The sequence below is a fragment of the Pseudonaja textilis genome, chromosome Z (genome assembly GCF_049901715.1).
Source record: "Pseudonaja textilis isolate UNSWEBS1 chromosome Z, rPseTex1.2, whole genome shotgun sequence".
NCBI classification, from domain to species: Eukaryota; Metazoa; Chordata; class Lepidosauria; order Squamata; family Elapidae; genus Pseudonaja; species Pseudonaja textilis.
In genome coordinates, this window is record NC_142008.1 from 135,664,863 (window position 1) to 135,687,667 (window position 22,805).

The 22,805-nt window shown below is 39.2% G+C and overlaps 1 protein-coding gene and 2 long non-coding RNA genes across 4 annotated transcripts in view; 1 reads left to right on the top strand and 2 right to left on the bottom strand.

Moving 5' to 3' along the window:
* Window positions 1-1,869: 1,869 nt before the first annotated feature.
* Window positions 1,870-2,160, bottom strand: LOC148124429 (uncharacterized). Its single transcript, XR_015740142.1, has 2 exons — window positions 2,044-2,160; window positions 1,870-2,012 (listed from the first exon to the last, which is right to left on the bottom strand). It is a non-coding gene; the product is annotated as an uncharacterized LOC148124429 (long non-coding RNA).
* Window positions 2,161-2,254: 94 nt separating this feature from the next.
* PKMYT1 (protein kinase, membrane associated tyrosine/threonine 1) lies at window positions 2,255-13,520 on the bottom strand. 2 transcript variants are annotated; one of them, XM_087916614.1, is made up of 8 exons: window positions 13,307-13,520; window positions 6,820-7,190; window positions 5,809-6,299; window positions 5,531-5,637; window positions 5,179-5,351; window positions 4,455-4,705; window positions 3,317-3,415; window positions 2,255-2,937 (listed from the first exon to the last, which is right to left on the bottom strand). In XM_087916614.1, exons 2-8 carry the CDS (start codon window positions 7,186-7,188, stop codon window positions 2,709-2,711), a joined length of 1,719 nt encoding a protein of 572 aa, XP_087772740.1. In that variant the 5' UTR covers window positions 7,189-7,190; window positions 13,307-13,520; the 3' UTR covers window positions 2,255-2,708. The 2 variants fall into 2 exon arrangements, with proteins under 2 accessions (XP_087772740.1, XP_087772741.1); XM_087916615.1 differs by having other exon boundaries at window positions 7,021-7,190; window positions 13,307-13,515.
* A 7,580-nt stretch (window positions 13,521-21,100) lies between these two features.
* LOC148124430 (uncharacterized) overlaps window positions 21,101-22,805 on the top strand; it is a 35,785-nt gene continuing 34,080 nt past the window's right edge. Inside the window, exon 1 of the long non-coding RNA XR_015740141.1 lies at window positions 21,101-21,248. This is a non-coding gene — a long non-coding RNA (uncharacterized LOC148124430). The remainder of the gene's footprint in view (window positions 21,249-22,805) is intronic.

Here is a 22,805-nt window from a genome sequence, read left to right on the forward strand (position 1 = left end):
ATGAAAAGGGAAGCATTGACCTAAACCTTCTATGTTAGAATGTGAATTTTGTGTCATACAGTTATTTTGGGAGAGGGTTTAATCTGCTGCTAATCAAGTCTTGTCTCTTGTTATCTCAGGGTAGATGGACATTGCTGATGTTCACAGCTTCTAAAGTTGAAGTATCACATATCTTTAAAATAAAAGAGCAAGGCATTACATCAAAAAATGCACTTCATATGGGAGGGAGGGAGGGAGAGCTGGGAATTTTAAATAAGATCCAGAACTTTTTTTAAAAGGCTGAAAAAAAGTTGGATGTTTTATAAAAATTACAAAAAATGTTTAGCGAGACAGATCAGCTCAGTGCTAATAACCTGCTTATTGAGAATTTAATTTTCAGTTAAATCACTACATTCTAAAAATTTCATCGTATTCAGCTGAAAGAGAGTAAGACTTTGTACCCTGTATTTGCCTGATGTTTTAGAAATTTTACTTCTGGTTTTCAACTAGAATTACATATTTTTATATTTTAAAAGTGTCTACATATATTTGAGTTGAATTTCAGACCCTGGAATTCAATGCCCGGTCAAAAATTTAACAGCTCATTCCTGTTACAATCTAGGCTAAGAGAATAAGAATTAAATCTGTTATGAAACAGTTATATTGGCTAAAAGAAAAAAATGTAGAAGGAACTTTATTAGATCAACTTAAATTTTAGAAAATGAGATGCTAGTTTTGGAATTTTTAAGATTTCTTCATTAGGTAATAGATTAACATAACACAGTGACACAAAATCAGCTCCTGAACATATTAGTTGAAAGAGTTGTGACTGGTATTTAAGGTATTTTTGCTTTAAATTTTGTATCCTGGAACTTATTACTGGAATTTAAAATCAGCACTGGAAAACTCCATCTGTATATTCCGATAAATGGACACATTCATTTTGTCTATGTAAAATAGAGATTTCCCAATAGGAGCCACAAAGTTATGCTTTGCCACTTATTATTAGAGGTTAAATCAGCTTGTCAGTACTGATGTAAACAAAAAGATGCTTATTGCCCATTTCATGCTATTTAGGCATGTCCTGTTCCTTCTTTTCTGGTTATTCCTGCTGACCTTTTCTGTTATCTCTCTAAAAAGCAGGATATAGCAGTACTTGCTGGTGGTTTGTCAGAATTATATAGCAGAACTAAGCTAGACTGCTTAGCTAGCAATGCTGTAACCTTATCATTTTTACCAAGTTAATGTCAGGCAGAAATCATCTAGTAACAGAATGATGGCGTCAGCGTACTTTTTTGTTCCTTTGCTGATTAAATAGCATAGGGCAATCTGAAAGTTCACATATATTGCCTATTTAAGGGAAAAGAAGTAAAGAAAAAAGTAATTCATTCAGTGACTTTTTAACTTCCATTTGGGTTACAATATAATATAGAGTCAGCCTACAGATGAGAAACACTGCCTGCAACCAGATTGTCCCTCTCTTCTTCCTGTAGTGCCTTGGTTGGCTGCTATTTTTCCTACTAGCAGATATGCAGAAGGGAAAATACAGCCAGAAAAATAATCTGCTTTGGTTGTGAGGTATTGCATACATAAAATCAAAGTAGTGCCATTCTGCTATTTTTCCTACTAGCAGATATGCAGAAGGGAAAATGCACCAGAAAAATCATCTGCTGTGGTTGTGAGGTATTGCATACATAAAACCAAACTATTCTGTGAGCCAGAATAGGTACCACAAAAACAGGACAGGTATTGGAAACTGGTGGTAAATTTCATGCTGATATTGTAATTTTTTTGCTAAATGAATGATGTACATACATTCATCAGTAGGAGCCTACATGAGTCTACAATTGGATATTCTAAAATAAGTATACATGCATCCTAATTATATCCTAATAGGAGCTCACTAAAGTAAAATGAATAAGCTTCCAGGAAAGCACATTTTTTAATCAATCACCAGTCACTTTTTTCTCTACCCAGTAAGAGTAGGCATCTCATGTAACCTGATTGGAAAATCCCAAAACCAAGAGAGGGAGCTAATAATACTGTGCAGGGAGCTAATAATACTATGGGGAGCTAATAATACTGTGCAGAGTTTACAGTCACTTCTCTAAAGTTCTGTATTTTCAAGATTTCTTCCATTAAACAAGAAACTCAAATAGCTTCCCTCATCATCTATTACACTTGGCTTTAAATAACATCTCCTTTAAGTTTTTTTTTTCCGTAAAGGAGTTTTACTTTATAGTCATATTTTTTAAAAAGGAAACAGACCAGTTAGTGAAAATTCTGAATGCTTTTATTATCATGACTTAAACTACCACATTTGTAAATCCCCAGAATGAAAGGGTAGTCCAATTTCACAAATGACAAAAAATCTTTGGGATACAAACAAAAACTTATAAATGTATGCAGAAGGTATTCAATCCTTAAATTTGTATGAAAGTAGGATGCCTTTTCTATTAAATAGTAACAGAGTCATCTGCTTTCTACTGATTGCCAGCAAAATATTCTTAAATTATAAAGAAAAAAATTATCTCAAAAACAGCCTTATAGATAAAATCTATACACAGTAAAGCATCTGTGAAAACTTGCCTTTCCTTTGCTAGTCTGAACTCAGTCAAAATTCGGTACCGCTCAGCATATTGACCTCTAGCATAATGCTAATGACAAGAGCTTCTTCCTGTTCCAAAAAAAGGGCCTAAGCGAACCAGCAAATAAATATAATTTCCCCATCAGCTCTGACATTTTTGTTCAGATGCCAGAGAATCCTCAAATAAGCTTAGCAAATTTTTTGGCTCAAAAGTGGAGCATTGATGTAAAACAGATTCCCATTCATCTTCATCATGTGTTGGTGTATGTTGCAATGTATTCACAGGTAACATATTTGATGAAGTAGGGCTGCTGCATGAGGACTTTAGACTAATGCAACTAAGGTTGGGACTTCCCTGGAGTGTAAAAGACCTGTGAATGGTTAAAAAAAAAGTTAAAAAAAGAAATTATGGAAACCTAATAACTTGGTAAAAAACAAACTAACAAATTTGGCCTCTCCAGTCTCAAACTTCAAAATACCGTACTTTTATCTTTTACTGAAGAGCTGAACATGCAACTAAAGTATTAGGCCTGGCTAAGTCATCAAGCATTAATATTATTTTGTATCTTCAGTTTGCAGGTGACTGCAAAAATCTTCAGACATTTACTGACTGGTTTTAGACAAAATAAGTCTTGGTTTAAATAATAGGACTTTTACACAATCCTGTAAATCAAAACAAACCAGATTATATTTGGTTATACATATATGAAAACAAATATTTTTTATAGTCATTGCTTCAATAAATCTCACCTGCTTTTCCTGAAACTAGTCTGTTGGGGTGAGGGATGCCGCGGTGTAGAGGTGCTTCTTGCACATGGGGATATGGTAAGGAGGGGGGAAACAGGTTGTCTGGAAGAAAATAGGAGCTTTTACCACCAGGCTTAGCAGAATTCTGACAAAGATAATGTTGGGGAATGGGTGGGGAATTCAGACTAACACATAATAAATGATGCACAACACGTTTGAACAAGTAAGCTATATTAGTCATTTGCTCCCTCTTCCTTTCATTCATCATTCAAGCTCTAGGTGTATAACAGCTGTTTTGTCCTTCAAGAAAAAAGCAAGTAATTTCCCCCAAAAGGTGAATTTTTAGCCAGAAATAATTAGAATTATCGGGGATAATTATTTTTTCATAGGACAGTTAGCTATCCTTAGCAATTAAAGATGAAATTTTGTTGAAAAGCTGGATGAGTACTTTCAATGATTTTTTAATGCTTAAACAATAATTAATGACAGCATTTCATAAGCTAAAAGTATTTCCTAATAATTAGAGAAAATATCAAAAGAGCTATATATTCTCATATGAAAAACAGAATTGGGTAAGTTTACTAATGTCGTAAGTTGCCTTCAGGCTTGGGTTGGTGTTATGGAAAAATCATGACAACTAAAGCATTGGAAGATACTGCTACTTGGAATAGTAAGGCAGTTTCTCAAAGACTTGGTGCTATCAATTTGAAGCTCTTCCTTGTCAGTTATGCTCCAGGCAATAAATTGGGTAAGGCTCTTTACAAAATGCTTCTTCAAATGCTTTTCACAAGCCTAATTGCTGTCCTCTATTTTGGATTTCAGAGATTGCTAAAACCAAAGATAAGGTTACTGCATGCAGTTGAAGCGTTAGGGAATTAAGAAGTTCTAAAAAAGATGAGTGAATGGAATTTACTTCATGTTATTAATTCATCAATTCCAGTATCAGAAAAGATTTTTGCCAATGGATTTTTGAGATTTGACCTTATTTGTTTTTCAAATTAGGCAAGCACTTCACTGACCTTAAACATTAGGATTCGTCTACCACTATTTATAATATATTCTGATGCAGGCCACTTGTTCATGTTCACTTTCTACTTCTGCCACATTTTGAGATAGGTAGAAAAGCCTCTCTTTAACTTACTTATCCAAGGACTGCAGCTTCACAGGGCAAGTGTGATTATGTCGTTCACTTATCTCTGAAAGCTCAAGCACATCCTCACCAAGGCTCTCTTCATCACCCTCATTTTCTCTACCCCACTCACTGCTGCTTTCCAGGGGAAGAGGATATGGTGAATGTGGTGGTGTAACTGGAACAGTTGGATGCCAAAAGAGCAACCACTGAGTTGGACTGCACACAGTTCTCCAGAGCCATTGCATGAACCTGAGGAGAGTCTGGAGTAAGCAAAAAGAACAGATCAAACACTGAGAAAGAGATCAGCAGACACACTATGCAGAAAAAAAATCATGAAATGTAGCATATCTTAAATTTGACATTAAAACTGAATATAGGAAAGGGTTCTAGTATTAAATAATATTTAATATAAATCAGTGAATTTTGTACTAATATGTGCCAAAGAAATCAAAGAATTCAAGGAAAAATAGAACCAGTTCAGTTTCAATCACAGGTAAAAGTAGCAAGTTAGTAGCAGTACTAAAGTAACAAGTACAGAACAGAAGTCACGATACAGTTATAAGGAAAAGAGTGCTCTGGCAGCCCTATGGAGTACTTATTTATTTATTTTTAAAATTTTGTTTAACCAATTTTGAAGCAAACATACATAAAAATGAACAGTCATCAAAGAGTATGTGGTTAAAGGTTGCTGTAGAATTTGGACCATAACAATATCTAGTTAAATTCATGCTACCTTGTACATGGAGACACACTGCTGGATCCCAGATTGTGCTAATAGCGCAAGTTTTCGTCGCTTCTGAGTTTTCTGCATGAGACTAGAATTAAGCAACATCTCCACCGAGGGCCGGAGAAGATGATCAGGTTCCAACATGGCAACTAGAAGTTTCTGCAGTTTAATTGAGAGACCTGAAATGGATAGGAAGATTCAGTCACCTATCTTTAATTGGGTGGCATAGTGAATTTTTCATTTCAGCAGCTTCTTCACTTGATTGTTCTGCTGTTCAGTTTGCCTGCTTAAGAAGATTGCCAGCAGAATTCTTGCACTGTAGATTTTACACACAGATGTCCTCTTTGCCACGGCTTACCTGCAGTGAATTCAGGAGGCAAATAACCTTGTCGAAGTTGCTGCCAACCTTCACCTCCATTGGGGAGCTCCATATTACAGGCAATTTCTAGGATAGTTATGCCAAGACTGAGAAGACAGAAAGACATAGATCAAGTAACTGAAGTAGGCAGCGCTATTAAGCCATATCACTGATTTTTAATACTCATTGTTACCAAAATTTGAGGCAAACACTATGCAAGAGTGGCCATTTCCTAGTACCAGAAAATCTAGCTCCCATCTTCTCATCACATCCCGCACCTGAAGACATCAGCAGCCTTGGTATATTCTCCACGGAGCAATTCTGGGGCCATGTAGCGTGGATCCCCTTCTTGAGCATCTCTCAGATCCCCAGAGTCCAACTCCAGCATTAGCCCAAAGTCGCCCAGCTTGCAGACATTGGTTGATGATACAAAGATGTTAGCTGGCTTGATATCCATGTGTAGAAGATTACGATCATGTAAATGGCGCAGTCCTTGAAGCATATCCCAAAGAAAGGCCTGAACTTGCCATTCAGACAGAGGGCCATATTCCTCACAGTACTGCAACAGGGTGCCCGGGCATAACTCTGTCTGGATGTACAGCTGACCACGCTCCTCCCAAGCCTGTACAAAGTTCACACAGTTGGGATGGTGCCCCACACGCTCATGCTTGCGCACCTCAGCCAGTTTGCGCTGCCTGTCACGCTCACTCCGGAAAGGCTCCACAGAACGCTTCACTGCATACAACTGACCATCTTCATGAGACCGTACCTATAAGAGAAGAGTGAGGAACTTGGCCAATCCACAGAAATGCTTTAAATTACGAACCCTACCTGATAATCCCAACAACCAAGTGAGGAGTGTTACAATTTTGTGCCAAGAACATTAAGTTTCTCTGACAGGGAGTAATCTTTATATTATGTAATTAGACAGCAAATCTTCTATTTGGTCTAATGCTAAGCCAGCCAAAATTAAATCACAAATATTTAAAATACCATCATCTGAAATGCAAAAATTTCTACAAGTACTTTCAAAAAAGCTATTACACAAATTACACTTATAGGATAATTATCTGCTGCCTAAACAAAAGTTCATTTTGTTTCTTTGTCTGCCACATGCTTCAAAGGTTTGCAAGTAGAATATGATCCCAATAGTTTTCTTCCAGACACTACGTAGGCCTGCAGAATGTAGAATTTCCATGTAGCTGTCCCAACTACAATCCATTAATATATTTCCATTAATTTATGTAATCATATTTTCAGTCACTAATCATTACTTTATTATTCCTTACCTTATATACTTCTCCAAAAGATCCTCCTCCCAAATAGCTGAGTTTCTGAAAACATTGCCTGAAAAACAACTCTCTTTTAGAGGCATCATACAGATGACTATGTAGAGGCAATTTCTGCTTGTACAAGCCATGGAAGGAAACACTACGTGGCTGGAGCTTTGTCCAAGATTGCAGACGGCGATCAGAGAAAATTCGACTCACAGTTAATGTGTTCTTGTGGCGTGGCCGTGGAGGAAGGGTATAGCTCAGTGGTTGGCGGGTCTTTTTGATGGAAAAACTGCATTCTGCTTCCTTGAAGTAGGCAGGCACTGGCAAAGGAGTATGGCTCAACTGAGACTCAGCACCTGAACAGTCAAGAGGTACTGGCATGTCTGAAAGTAGAAAGTGCAATGGTTAAGATTATACAATATTTTCCTTTATAGCCTAAACCAGAAAGCATCAAGTTTTGGTGCTAGGCTATTGAGGTTCATCACTCATAAAAACTGAATGTAGGCATGGTCATAAAGTATTCCTCATATTTAACCTAACTGGAATAATATAGATCATGACATATATTGAATTTAAACTATCTTTTCAATATTTAGTAATAACATACTAAAAAGAGAGAGATTGTTACAGCCAGTGATCTAAGTTAAAAAACAAAAACAAAAAACCAATAAAATGTAACAAGCATTCTTAAGTTCTTTACATTAACTTGTATGAAAGTAAATATATTTAACAAAACTATGAAAGTCATAGAGCTAATATAAATAACCAAACCTATAAAGTATTAGCTATGCATTTGTCTGCTTTGTTTACCTCTTCCTTAGTTAGATGCACTTAAAAGGCTAAAAAGAAGGAATAAAGTAAGTAGTAGCATATTTAAAAACATTACAGGATGAAAGACTTCTAATGATATTATGGGCCAAACAAATACTTGTTTATTTCTAGTTTACAATTCTGGAAACAACCTTTATTTTGATATTACTCATTTCTATGCTTTCAGTTCTTTTTTGTAGTAAGATTCTCTTTATTTTGTTCTTTAAAAAATCCTTATCAACTAAAAGCTTTAGTAACAATCATGCTTTTCAATCAGTACTAGATTTCCATCTGAGAATGCCCTGTTATCTCCAAATCCTGCCCATTTAAACAGTATTTCAGATAAGATGGATTTCATCTATCTGCTGCAGGTACCCAGGATCCATCAATAACACTCATGAAATTTCTTAGTGATTCTTGATAAGACATGTGACATTCAAATGAAACTAACAAATATGATTTGTTAGTTTCTAGAGGCACTCAAAGCACAACTGTCAGCAGAAACATAAATTGAACAAACAATAAATGGAATACAAGTTGGAGAATATAAAAACTTTCAGATATTGATTTATTCCACCAGTTCTTTGCTTACCTAATCCATCATAAGTTACTTAAATTAAAAAAAATAAGTAATCATATATGCTTTTTTGCAATTTGTTGTATGGAAAATAATGGGGATTCCTTTAAGGTAGGTTGGAGACGACCAGTGCTCTAGCCCACATGACTAATTCACTTATAGATAATGGGGTATGGGCTATAGATTTTTCCAGAACCGTAACTTACCCTATGACCATGGGTCACTTTTTAAAGTGAATTGTTTTACAAAATTCTAATGCACATAAAACTGAATTCCTATGCACAAGAACTGTGTACTCTATTTTTTAAAAGAGTTAAATAAAGGCAGAATGAGGAAATCATTCACTCAATAAATTATTTATTCCCCTTGAAAAAACCCAAAAATTTATCCAACGCACCCACAAACAGCCCACATTTTCATTGATAACACATCAAATGAAAAAGGAACATTTGTTTCTCCAATCTTAATACATCAGTCCTAAGCTTTTGAAATTATTCTGCTTTCTTGCACAATTCTTACCCATCAGCATTAATGCTAATATACTTGGGATTAATTCTTCCCAATACCTCTTGCTATATTCACAAAATATACTATCCCATTACTGATTCTGATTTACTTAACAAATTCTATTTGTATTGTGGGTTTTCAAAAATAAAACCAAAACATTGGCTTGATTAAAATGTTTGGCTAATGTATTATGTGAATATACATTGTCTCACCTTTTTCTTTAAGTCCATTTTCAAAGCTGTGTTCCATGAAATCTTAATTTCCTTTAATCCCAACCTCTAATGTGATTAAAGGTAAATAAGCAAAACTGAAATATGTGTATTTTCCATTAGCCATTCTTAATTTGCATTCTCTTCCTCTAAAATTCCTACTATTCAGGGACTTCCAGGTTGAGCCCTCCTCGCTGACAGACAGTAGATCGCGACTGTCCGCAGCTATGGTCCATGCTCTTTCGTCGGAGAGTCCCAATCATTGCGATTAGGGGCTGAAGCTGCCTTGGAGGGGCGGTGGAGTAAGGGGAAGCCGCAAGCCAGGTTGAGGGGAGCCGCATCTCCGCTCCTGGGCTTGGTCTTTTTCCCCACAAAGACGACTGAAGCGGTGGTCCAAAATGGCCACCCCGAAGAGGAGGACTCAGCTGGACTAAGATTTGTGCAGGAGGGAAGAAAGAGGTGGATAACATCTGAACCGGGACAATTGGGTGAAACAACTAAACAAAAAGTACCCCGGGATTAAGGTAACATTGAACTTTTAAGAAAAGAAAAGTAAGCGGCGGAAATACAAAGGGACAGGAAAGAAAAAAAAAAAAAGAAAATAATTTTGACAGCTAAGCGGGGCTTCAAACCGGGAAAGGAAGAAGCCGGAACTAAAGACTTAATTAAATTGGACTAAAATATTTCAGCAATAAACAGACATAAAATAAAGCTGGGCTTAAGATTGTCAAAAAATAATAATAATAAAATTTACAAATTGGAGAGTGGATTGTGCTGGAATATTGAGGTTCGAAAAACCCTAAATAAAAAAATAGGGGGAAAAGGTAAGGACTTTGTATAACGGAGAGTGCCATCTTCTGACAAAAACTTGAACTCAAACAAAAGGGAAAGCATCCTGTTTCTGTATGTTGCGTTGAAAAAAATGTTAAAGAAATATTGAAACAAAGTAAGAATCTTAGAAAGTGAAAGCTGAACCAGAATAAAGAAAGAAGCAAGGAAAGACTGATTGTGGGATTGATTGACGTTTTTGGTATAGACCCTGGGCTGGAACAACTGAGAACTTTAGAAAACTGGAAGAAGAAAGAAGGAAAGTAAAAGTATTTTTTGTGGACTTCAACGATTATAAAATATAAGAGTGTGTAATAATATCTCTTCACGAATTAAAAATGGAACTTAAAAATATGAGAGAACTACTACAGGAAAGAGGCGAATTACTTTGCTCTGTGTTAGAAGAAATGGAAATGGCGATTGAAGAACAAGAAGAAAGAACTTTAGAGGAGGAGGAGTTGATTCAAGGAGAAACCATCTTAAATAGACAATTAACACAAAGAACACTACAAAGAGGGGGGAAAGAAGGAAGGCTAAAAAGTTGAGATTTAAGAAGGTAATCAAAAAGAGGAATACCTGTGAAATTAGGAGAGGTAGAAAGTTCCAGCAGAAAAGGGGAAAGGAAGATATCAAGAGAGGGATAGAAACCGGAATAAGAAAAGATATGGGGAAAAGAAGGGGAGGAGAGGCAGTAAGAAACAGGTGCCTGAAATAAAGAACTATGGAAATAGTAAAATAATGAAAAAAATAGCTTTTTCAGAGATAATGGTTGATGTATTAAAAGGGGGATTCTGCAGGGTGACAAGGGGTAACAAGAATATATCTGCAATTTAAAAAATACTTAGAAAATAGGGTAATATAGATTATTAAAGGAAGGATAGATACTAATAACTTCTATTAGTTAGTTTTGATTATTCTCAAAATAAATTATTAGTTTTGATTATTCTCAAAATAAAAGTTAAGGTTTATTGAAGATATTGTAATAATTGAAATGGATGTGAAGATGTTTAAAAATGAGGTTAACATCAGTGACCAGAAATAGAATTGTCAATTTTTTCCCTTTTACTTCTTTTGAAATTAGAAATAAAATTAAGGGGGGGAAAATATGTTGTGGAATCCAAATGAAAAGATGTAAGGATTATTATTGTAACTATTTAAAAATAATGGTTTATTGGGAATTAAGATGAGGGAATAAAGGTATATTTTAATCACTGAGGTGTCACACTCAAAGTAGTAAAAGGAGGGAAGCCTATACTTATTTCTTTTTTTGTGTGTTAAAACTTGTATTAACCTAGAATCTATAGAAAGAATGTGTGATGGAAAGAAAATATGACAGATTAAAGAACTACTTAAATTAATAAGCTAATACAGACTATTAAACGGAAGGAGAGACATTGGTAACTTTTTTTTAATTAGGCAAACATATATTGTTACTTTTATTTTTAAAATAAATATTAAAGGATTATATTTGAAATAATTGAAATGGAACAAAAAGATGTTTTGATAGAGATTAATGTAAGAGACTAGGATTAATTTGCTTCTTTCTCTCCTTTCAGAAAGTTTGAAATGGAAAAGGCAATAATAGAATTAAGTATGCATAACTATTGTCATATTTGTATGTAAAAGCGATGGCCCAGAAATATGTTGTCCACTAAAAAGAGCTTTTTGTTTTTATGTGAAAAATTGAATAAAATTTATTTTTAAAAAAATTTCTATTATTCTAAATCTTGATTATAAATTTCTTTGGGAAGATAAATGGACTTACAATTTGTGACAGTACACAAAAGCAAAATTACCTTTGCGTTGAGCTTCTCTTGATGACTACAGAACATGAACCCTTGCAGTATTTTTAGTAATAGTTCCAAAATGGTTGGCCATTGCCTTTTTCAAAAAGGATTTTCCAATTTAACCAACAACTCTAGTACTATTTAGTAGCTTCCCATACAAATACTAACTAGAACAACCACAGATCAGCTTCCAAGTCTTCACAAAGTCAAGCAAACACTGACATCTGCTAACTAAAACATAAGAAATTCTGCTAGGTACAATATTCCAATTGTAACTTTCAACAGTCTGACTTCCTTTTGTTGGAAGTATTGGACAAACATCACTTCATCCTAGCCATTTGGCAATTAACTGGGAATGGTGAAAGCTGTCGTCTAGCAGTCTGAATGACATCAAATTGAAAAGGTCTAATATATAAGGGAAAACATAGATAATATAACTTATGTAACACAGCTGAATTCCTAAAGCTGGAGTAAGCCTCCAGTTCCTGTCATCTGCAGCCAACCTGATTGTGGCTGTATTTGAAAGAGACAATGGGAATGGAACACACACCTTATTAGAGTAGCATTATTTACATGTGTAGATAAGCTGTGGGCCCATTTATCTTGTCCTTTTTTCCTCTAGGACATGTATCGCATGTGGCTCCTTGTGCCCTGTGCTATGGCTCCCTGTCCCATCAGTGGCTGGAGTTACAAAGAGAAAGAGAGGGGGGGAGAGAGAGGGGGCAGAGAGATACAGAGACATAGAGCAAGAGAAGGGTTTTGTGGCTGAGTAGGTGTGGCTATGGAGTCATGTGACTGGGCAAGATTGAGTCACATCAAGTTGGCCACGCCCACCCAGGTTTTATGGCTCCTAGTGGTTTATTTCCAGGTCCAAATGGTTCTTGAGTGTTTACGGTTGCAGGCTCCTGCTCTAGGAGTTCAAGGGTATACCAAGAATTTCCACCAATTTTTATCTCACAGCAACCCTGAGAGAAAGGTTGGAATGAGGCAATGATTGGCCCATGTATTTCCTTGACCAAGGGGAGAATTGCAGGTGGGTGTTGTCTCAAAATTCACAAATCTAAGTGTGCGTGTACCTGAATTTGGGAGAGAACCTGGCAGCAAGTCTTTTTATAGAATATAGAAACAAATGATACATATATTCAGTATATGAGATATGTTGATAAATAAACGATCAATCAGTAAAATACACTGACTGCCTGGGAAGTTTGAGTAATGGGAAACATTGATTCTGGAAAACATTTCACAAGTGACAAATTTATGGATTAGATTACTTTTCCTCAGCTAGGTTAATATCGTTCTTTGAAAGTTGCAAGTGTATTCAAGAATTTTGAGAATGAGAATATGCTTTCTATTTGTAGCTGCTGAAAAGGCAAATTCTCCCATGCCAAAAGAAATGACCTTGTCTAAAAGGAAAAACATGCTTTCTTACACATTGAGGAGGCCCAGACTGTCATATTAAATAAGATAAGGTAACTATTATTGTCACTTTTTTCTGTGAACACAATGGCACACATTACACACACACCAGATGTACCAATATCGCCTTTTAAAATGCTAACAAAGAAGCCTAAAATTTGAGGCAGCAGGGTCGTCCCAATAATTTAATCACAGCCACCACCCTTCGCCAACCTGCCGAATTCCCCTTCACAACCACAGCGACCCACTATATCTTCTTCAAAGAGCCTCCGGCAGGGTGTTTGCACCCTTTCCTCAACAGCATAGTCGATTCCACCAACCACTTCCCTTCCCTCTCAGAAAAACGTCGGGGAGTCTCCTACCTCCTAAATTCGGAGTCGCGAAAGGAGAAAAGCTCGGATTCTCCGTGGGCTCCCAGACGCAGCAATCCCGGTTTTTTTCCGCTCAGTGCCCCCCACCACACACCTCCTCCTCTCCCTTCTCTGAGGAGCGCGCCAAACTTTGAGAAGGGAACCCAACGCTCCGCGCTCGCGCCAAAATTTCAAACGGCCTCACCCATTTCCGACTTTTCATCATAAACGCGACGCGTATGCGCATGGGCAGACGTCCTCTCTCTCGCGCGCGCGCTCTCTCTCTCTCTCTCACCCCCCCCCCGCACCCCCCGCCCCCGCAAAACCCTCCACCAAAGAGACTTGATGTCCGCACGCTTGGCAACTGAATCTCTCTGTCATAATGCCGCTTGCGGTGGCCCTGAGATTCGCTTGTTCCTTGTTTCGTTTGTCTCGCGCATCTTCTTAAAAGACAGCTATTTATTTATTTCGGGCGCCATCGTTCTGTGTTTATATTGTTTTTATCGTCTGCTGCAAAACTCAGGACCATCACAGGGTGGCGGCAAAGAGCCAAACGTTATGTGTTTTACATAAATATAGTAGCCTTAGTTAAAAGAAAAATGTTTGCTATGCTCAGTTGTCTGTGGTGAAACTTTAATAGAATGGTTTGATTTCTTGATGCGCTGGCTCTGTAATTGTTTCAGTAGAGCCTTATTTCGTTATTATTTTATTTATTTGATCTGTCAATTGCTTACAAGATAATAGGTATAAGTATTAACATAGTTCTGAATACATGGATACATATAAGAAAAAAAAGGAATAGGACAGGGACAGTAGGCACGTTTGTACGCTTATGCACGTCCCCTACAGACCTCTTAGGAAAGGGGTGAGGTCAATAGTAGACAGTCTAAGGTTAAAGTTTTTCGGGTTTGGGGAAGAAACCACAGAGTCAAGTAGAGTATTCCAGGCATTGACCACTCTGTTGCTGAAGTTGTATTTCATGCAATCAAGTTTGGTGCAGTTTACCTTGAGTTTGTATCTATTGTGTGCTCTTGTATTGTTATGGTTAAAACTGAAGTATTCATTGACAGGTAGGACATTGCAATATATAATTGTATGTACTATACTTAGATCAGACCGAAGGTGGCGTAGTTCTAGGCTTTCTAGGTCTAGAATTTCAAGTCTGGTGGCATAAGGCAGGGGTCCCCAACCACCAGGCCGCGGACCGGTACCAGTCCGTGGATCATTTGGTACCGGGCCGCAAAGAAAATAAAAATAAAATAAAAATGGCGGCTTTCTTCCCCTTCCGTGAATGCTGCTGGGATCAGGGATCAAGGGCACAAATGAAAGAAGGGGAGGGAGGAAGCAACCAAAGCCTGTCCTGCTCTCCGGCTCAGTGGCTTCAGTTTCTGGACTTTCTCAACTGTGTTAATATTAGATATGTAATGCGGGTTCCAGATTGTTGAGCTGTATTAAAGTATTGATCTAGGAAATGTTTTGTATGCTCTAGTTCAGGGGTCGCCAACCTTTTGGACCTCAGGGACCACCAAACTCATAATTTTAAATCCCAGGGACCACTAACCGGTTCTGTGGGCATGGCCTAATTTGTGGGTGTTGCTTGGTGGTCATGTGACTGGCTGGGCATGGCTTGTCTGTAAATATTATAAATATATAAATATTGGGGTTTTTTTTAATAAAGAAACAACTTTTACCCCAAATCAGGCAAAGCAGGAAGGCAGATTGAGTTGCTCACAGAATCACAGATTCATTCAGAGATCTATCTGCCATTGGCTAGCTCAGTCTCTCAAATTTGCTTGCCGTGAGTCAGCACTGAATTTGCTTACAAGCAAACCTTCATTCCTAAGGGAGGAGCCGAAGATCTAAAGACTAGCTAGAAAACAAGAAATCCAACCATTTCCTGCTTCCTAGTTAATCTAAATCTCCTGGCACAACAGAACAGATGATGGTTGGAAAAAGGAAAATAGCAATTTTAACAGGCAAGTTTGCCAGATAAGGAGTGAGTGGGCGGGGAGGGTTCCTATTGACCATGTGGGCGGAGCAGCCTTGTGTTTCTGCACAGCCTGGATTAATTGCTTTGGGGGGGGTACTCTGGGGATGAGATTTCTCTGCAGCCCACCAGAATTTTCTCAAGGCCCACCAGGGGTCCATGGCCCCACCGGTGGGCAACCGCTGCTCTAGTTAGTAGTATGTTTTGGTTGACAACTGTTGATGCCTTTTTGGCTATGTAGTTACAGTGGGCTCTAGCACTTAGATCATTTGAGATGAGTACTCCACAGTCCTTGATAGAGTTTGGATCATCAACAAGGTCTTGACTATTCAGCTTGTATTTTACTTTCTGATTTTTTTGCCAATATGTAACACAGCATTTATTTGTTGAGATTTGAAGTTGCTATTTGTTTGACCATTCTGATACAGAGTCGAGGTCTTTTTGAAGGGTAATAGAATTATCTGTGGTGTTGAATAGCGTTACATCATCAGCGAAGAGAATGCAATTGCTCTTAATATGATCACAGAGGTCATTTATGTTAAATATTAATACCATGAAAAAAATATCTAAAAGTCTTTGCAATATTTATGCAATGACTTGTCTCTGGGGAAAAATAGATCCGTTTGTATCAGTAGGGTTTAGGATTGTACTATCAATTTTTTAAATTGCAGATATTTATTTCTAAAATATATTATCTGCAGTATAGATCTTAGACTGATAACAGCTTACGTGGATGAAAAAGAAATACAGCAATTGACAATTGCTAAGTAGTTGGAACCAGATTGAGAGCCAGTGTTGTATAGTGGTTCTGGCATTAGGGCAGAAACCTGGAGATGTCTTAAACACATTGCCAGCTGGTTGACTTGGGCCAGTCATTTTTTTCCTTAGCCCTAGGAAGGAGGCAGTTGCAAACCTTTTCTGAAAAACCTTGCCAGGAAAACCAGAGACTTGCCAAGTAGTCTCTGAGAATCAACCTGATTAAACATGGTTAAAGAGAAGAAGAAAAAAAGAGCATCTGATAAAAAATTAACATATTAGAGTTTAGGGTATAAATCCTAAGAATAATTTTAAAAAATAGAGCATACCCTATGCTCTTTTGGCAGTTTTAAGATAGTTTGCAAATTATGAGAAGTTTGAAAGAGCCACTTCAGTGTACTTGTTAAGGTGCTGGATTAGAAATAGTGAGTTCAAATTCTCTCTTCAATATGAAATCTAGCTGGGTGATTTTGGGTTAGTCACTCTCTGTCTCATCCCAATCCACTTCCAGTTTGTTGTATGGAAACTAGGCAGGAACATTATATAAGGCCCTTTGAGTTATATATAATAATACTGTATAATATAAATACCATTTGTCCCAGGTTAGGCAATTAAGACATGCTTTTTTGTCATCTATTTTTTGCTTTTCAGAAATCGCTTGGGTTTATACTAAGATCTGAACACTTATTCCGAAAGTTAAACTAGTAAGATTGTCCTATACCAATAATTCTGGGGAAAAAATCTGAAATGATATTTCAGAACAATCAGAATATTTTACAGTGTCTTCCGGCTTGCTCAACTGGTGTTTGATATCATAAAACACTGTCTGCAAAAAGTCCTTAAAAACTTTTGAAAAACATTAACAGTTTGCAACATAGTGGGATAACATAGCTGAAAACATTTACTATACTATGGGTATTTATTACACTTCAAAATTATAATTTTATAGATTGTACTTTTCCAAAATTATCTTACTTGTTAATTGTCCATTGACTGCAAAATGTTTCCTTTTGTGTGGGATGGCTGCCTAGTGGTAAACTGAGTTGGTATATAAACAATATAAGTGTGTGTGTGTGAGAGAGAGAGTGTGTGCGCGCACGCGTGCTAATGTATATATAAAGGTATCCTTCCAGTTTTGAATGATGTCTCAGCAATAAGAAAGGCACGAGATATGTTTTCAGACATCTATTGCCATATAACAGGTATATTGATCAAAATAATATAATTGTATGAAAGTTAAATTCTGTCTCAGGCACAAATTCATCTGTAATGACTTATTCCCAAACTAAAAATTTTAGAACATTGGAAAAGCCTATTTTAATGAAGCATTTCATCTCTGCCATGATGATTTACTTATTCCTGTTCTGTACAAATGCAGTGAGGGAAATACATATGAAATGTTTCTGTAATTGTTTATAAATAGGACTTCAGGAAAAACAATTACTACCAACCTGCCTTCAATCGTGGACCTGTGTACTGCATGAGTCAAAAAGAGGGCTGTGAAAATATTTACAGACCTCCTCACGTCCCGGACATAAACTGTTTCAACTCCTACTCTCAAAACAACGCTATAGAGCATGCACATCAGAACAACTAGCTACAAGGGCAGTTTTTTCCCGAATGCTGTCACCCTGTTAAACAAATATTTCCCTCAACGCTGCCCAACTATTTACAAATTCTGCACTACTATTACCGTGTTTCTCATAAAATAAGGCCGGGCCTTATTTTTTTTTGAGCCCTGAAAAAACGGCTAGGCCGTCTTTTCGGGGGTGACTTAATTCCCCCCCTTTCATCCTCATCTTGAAGAGTGCCCTCTGCGGCAGCCTCGCGCACACCAGCCGCATTTAGCGGGTGATCATGGTGAGCGCAGAGATAAGCTCTCCTACTCCCACCAAACACCTTTGCTGCAGACCCAAGACCTTTGGCACCTGCCGCTGTTGCTTTCCCTTCTGCCCATTCCGCCGCCACCTTTGGAGCTGCCGCTTCTGTGTTTGGAGCTGCCGCTGCCATTTGGAGTGTTGCCACCATTTGGAGTACCGCTGCCATGTTTGGAGCTGCCACTTCCGTGTTTGGAGCCGCTGCCGCTGTTTGGAGTGCCGTCGCCATTTGGAACACCGCCGCCACGTTTGGAGATGCCGTTTCTGTGTTTGGAGCTGCCGTCGTGTTTGGAGCTGCCCCTTCCATGTTTAGAGCTGCCACCGTGTTTGGAGCTGCCGCTTCTGCTTTTGGAGCACTGCCGCTGTTTGGAGCAGCACCGCCATTTGGAGCACCGCCACCGGTCCAAACACGGCGGCAGCTCCAAACAGGGAAGCAGGATCTCCAAACGTGGCAGCGGTGCTCCAAATGGCGGCAGCACTCCAAATGGCGGCGGCAGCTCCAAACATGGAAGCGGCAGCTCCAAACATGGCGGTGCTCCAAATGGCGGCAGCACTCCAAATGGCGGTGGCAGCTCCAAACACAGAAGCGGCAGCTCCAAATGTGGCAGCGGTGCTCCAAATGGTGGTGGCACTCCAAACGGCGGTGGTAGCTCCAAACATGGAAGCAGCAGCTCCAAACGTGGCGGCAGAATGAGCGGAAGGGAAAGCAACAGCAGCAGGTGTCTTGGGTCTTCAGCAAAGGTGTTTGGTGGGAGTAGGGAGCTCTCTGCGCTTCGCCATGATCATCCGTTAGGAGCGGCTGGTGGTGAGGAATTGCTGCCCACGGGGCGCTCTTAACGGCAAGTCCCCCCACCCTTCCCCCCATTTTGCATGTTTTAAACTAGGCCTACATTTGGGGGGAGGGGCTTAGTTTGATTTTATGCCTAGAAAACATGCTGGGTCTTCCTATTGGTGGAGGCCGTATTATTGGAGAAACAGGGTACTATTCTGTCCTCTATAATTACTGACTGAATGTATAAAGGCAGATAGATAACTCCACAAAGTCTTTTTATTGGTTTAATCAGGCATCCTCAAGATAACTCACAGTTATGATGAGATTCTTCTCAATGTCCAATACTTTGCATATCTGTCTTTCTGGGTAAAAAGATGGTTATCTCTCATCCCGATAATGAAGGAGCAAGGGATGAAGCACCAGCATGCTGGTCCAAGCAAGAGTGAGTAAACCTCCCCCAACCTACCAAGGGTCAATTCAGTGTCCAATCAGGGTTACAGATGTGGCCACATGACATGAACTACATTTCCCAGGATACCTTAATTGCATTTATCATGATGCATTCACTTAAGGGGACAGCTCCCAATTACTAACTATACCAATTCCCATTAACTATAACTGGCTAGACAGTACACTCCCCACCTGGAATTATAAATTCCACTCCTAACTAAAGAGCAAATAACTGTATAACAAAGATAAACAGTAAAGAGTATTACTAACTGAATAGCAGTTAACTATATAACTAAGATAAACAGTTAACTATATAACTAAGAGAAACAGTAAATAGTAATATACTTTCAAAGCAAAGCATGCAAAGCTTGAGGTTCAATCTTCAAGTTCAGCTTTTCTCCGCAGCAACACTAGGTTGGTGATCAGTCTGGTGTAGAGCGACTTTGTGAAAGTCTTCTGGTCGCTTCTGGCAGCCGTTTAGAGTAGACAGGTACTCTTGCTCCCAACGATTCTAAGGGGTGTTGACAAGTGGTTGAAATGGATGTTGCGAAGACATCTGCCCATGTAGAGCATCTTAGTGAAAGTCTGTTGGTCACTGGTGGCTGTTTAGTGTTTCTTAGTGAAAGTCTGCTGGTTGCCAGTGGCCTTTTAGGGTGGACCTGTATTCTTGTTTCCAATGGTGCCAAAGAGCATTGGAAGGCTGTCGGGATGGATGGTGCGAAGGCATCTGCCTGGGCTGGGGCTTGCATCTGATTGACACAGACTATTCCTGAGATTCTCCATCCCAGTTCTGTCTTTAAGGCAAAGGGGGTGCCTATAGGGCCTCTTACTACTTCAATGTAAGCTAAAGCATCAGGGGCATCTACTCCTAACAAGAGCAAAATCTTGGCTTCAGGATCTAAAGCAAGAATGTGACAAGCCACGTGCTGCAGGTGAGGTATGCTGCTTGCTACCTCTGGCATTGCAATCTTGCTGCAGTTGTCTGGTATCCCATCCCATTTTAACACAGGCATCAGTGGGAATCGGTAACTCCCATCTAATGACTCTATGCAGAGTCCAGTAGCTCTCTTCCCCGCCATGCTTCCTGGTGCAGTGCACATTGATATTGTGAAGTGTACCTCTTCCTTCTGAACATCAAAGAGGTCGAAGAATGCAGACCTAGCCAGCGAGCGATCTCTGAGGATCCAGTATTACATACATCTTCATTGCTTCTTCTGGGCGTCCCTCAGGGTTGATGTTGGCTAAGCAGATCTGACGACAGGAGCGAGGGGATGGTGTGTTATCACACACCACCGTGCAATTGACATTCATCACTGGCTCCGGGTGTGCTTCTGTAGCACATTGAGGCTCCTTGGCTGGAGGAGGGTTATGTGTTGTCTGTTGTGGTGGCTCTGAGTCTGGATGCAGAGCGGCTGGGTGCTGGTTGCTGTTGCATAGATGACATTGCACCTTGGCTGTGCAGTCTTTGGCTGGGTGTTTGGACTCGCAACACTTATAGCAAAATTGGGACTTCCCTTATCAAATCTTTCCTTTGGGCCAGGGATTTCACTGCAAACCCCTGGCACCTGTTCAGGGAGTTTCGACAGTTGTGCAATGGGCAAAACTGGCCTCTCTTTGGAGTTGGAGGCTTAAATTGGGTTGCTTCTGATGAATCCTCTCCCAAACTCTTTATGGAGGAGGTCGTGACCCCTGTTTCATATGTTGTCATGTGGTTGTGATCTCTAATGATTTGCAGTATACTCTTGAGAGGTGTAGAGTTCAGTTGTGTTCTTTGTTAGTTGGGAGGAATCTGCGCCTGAGGCAGAGGTTTCTCAAGCTGTTGCAGGACTCTGTTTGCCAAACAACAAATTCTTGGAGAAGGGCACAAGGTGGTTCTCTTTTGCGGTTTGCAGCCAGAAAGGCATCAGACAAAACAGTCCATTGTTGCAAAATTTCTTTTGGGAGTTTGCTAATGATTGCTTCTTGCATTATGAAGAGATCAAGGCAAGCCAGTCCTGGTAAGTCAGAACATTCTTTGTCTGTTCGCAGCTTCGTAAGGATGTTGGAAAAATCCTCCAGTCTTTGGGTTTTGTGGATGGTGAAAAATGGGGAAACGGTCAAGTCGTTCTAGAAGTGAGTATTCCATCAATGTGTCATCGCCATATTTTTGGTCCAAAGCATCCCACGCTCGTTTTAGAGCAGTGCCTGGGTTGTTGAGTATGCCTGTGTAAATGTGTTTCACCATGTAACTAGACCATGGTCCTAGCCATGCTAACAGAAATTTAAGTTCTTCACTGGGAAGCAGCCGTTCCGGTTGAATGGTACTTGTGAAAATGTTCTTCCACAGTAGGTATTCTCTGCCTGCCTTGTTGTTGAATTTGTACACACTGTTAGCTGCTAAGTCCAACTTTCTCCATCTTAGTGACAGTTCTCTGTTACTTCTCTGTGAGGGCAGGTCATCTCTTGGTATAATGCATAGCATTCTGATTTGAGGGCATGTGTTGTGGACAGTACATGGTTCTCCTCAGTGTACTTTATGAGGAGGTCATTATCCGTCACCACATATCCAGGTAGTACTTCTTGAAGTCGGGTATGGTGAGATCCAGCAGCAGAGAATTGGTGCGAGACACTGGAACCTGCTTGCAATCTAGCCAGTTTGGGATGGAGAGAGGAGACTTTCTTAGAATAGTGGGAGGAAGACACATGTGATCGAGGAGCTATGTAGGGTGTGCCCCGCTCCCTTGACACTTCTTCCAGCCATAGCGTGTGATTGAACACTGCCTGGAGGGCATTTTTGCCTTTCATAACGCAGTCTTCATGTTCCTTGTGAAACTCCTTGAAGCATTGGACATGTGCTTGGAGTTTTGGGTCACCCAGTCTTGACTGGATGGACTTGAGTTTATCTTCGCTGTTTCTCCACTGTGCAAGAAGGGCATCTAGATCATCTAGCAATGTGCGGATTCTCTAGGGGGACAACTTGCATTTGGGAGGTTCGTAGATCTCCTCTAGCTCCAACCATGACTCTGTGTAGCAGCGATATTGCCTCTCCCAATCCTCCCTCAAGTGTGGTTCTATGGGTTCGGTAAGCTTGCTAATCTGAGGTCGTAGGCTTCCTGAGGTTGCCTCTTCATAATTGTCGACCACCAATTCTGGGTTTTGGAAACCAAGCTCCATGGTTACATCAAGGGTGGGTGGAGGATTCTAGTCCTCTGATACATCAGAGACATCTGTCATGGATGAAGAAGTTGTCATGCTTCAAATTAGCAAAAGGTGAATTTTGGAAAGTTTAGTGGTTTTTCGTAACTAACTATACCCAATTCCCATTAACTATAACTGGCTGGACACAATTACTATTAATCTTCTCATCACTCCTTATCACCCATCCTCTCCCACTTGTGACTGAATGACTGTAATTATGTCGCTTGTATCCTTATGATTTATATTGACATTTCCTAGTATGATTTGATTTGATTGCTTATTGTACTCTATGACTATTTTTAAGTGTTGCACCTTATTATTCTTGACTCTTGATGAACGTATCTTTTCTTTTATCTTCACTGAGAGCATTTGCACCAAGACAAATTCCTTGTGTGTCCAATCATACTTGGCCAATAAAGAATTCTATAAAGAATGCTAAATATTTTGTAAATTGAGATCTACCGTATTGACAATTTTGATATAAAGACAGTT

What these genes read in the sequence shown, in the direction of transcription:
- PKMYT1 (XM_087916614.1), bottom strand. Translation starts at nt 7,188, where the DNA reads ATGCCAGTACCTCTTGACTGTTCAGGTGCTGAGTCTCAGTTGAGCCAT. An exon ending in AAGGCTGCTGATGTCTTCAG is followed by an intron (nt 5,638 to 5,808) that starts GTGCGGGATGTG and finishes CTGTCTTCTCAG; the next exon opens with TCTTGGCATAACTATCCTAG. An exon ending in ACTAGTTTCAGGAAAAGCAG is followed by an intron (nt 2,938 to 3,316) that starts GTGAGATTTATT and finishes AACCATTCACAG; the next exon opens with GTCTTTTACACTCCAGGGAA.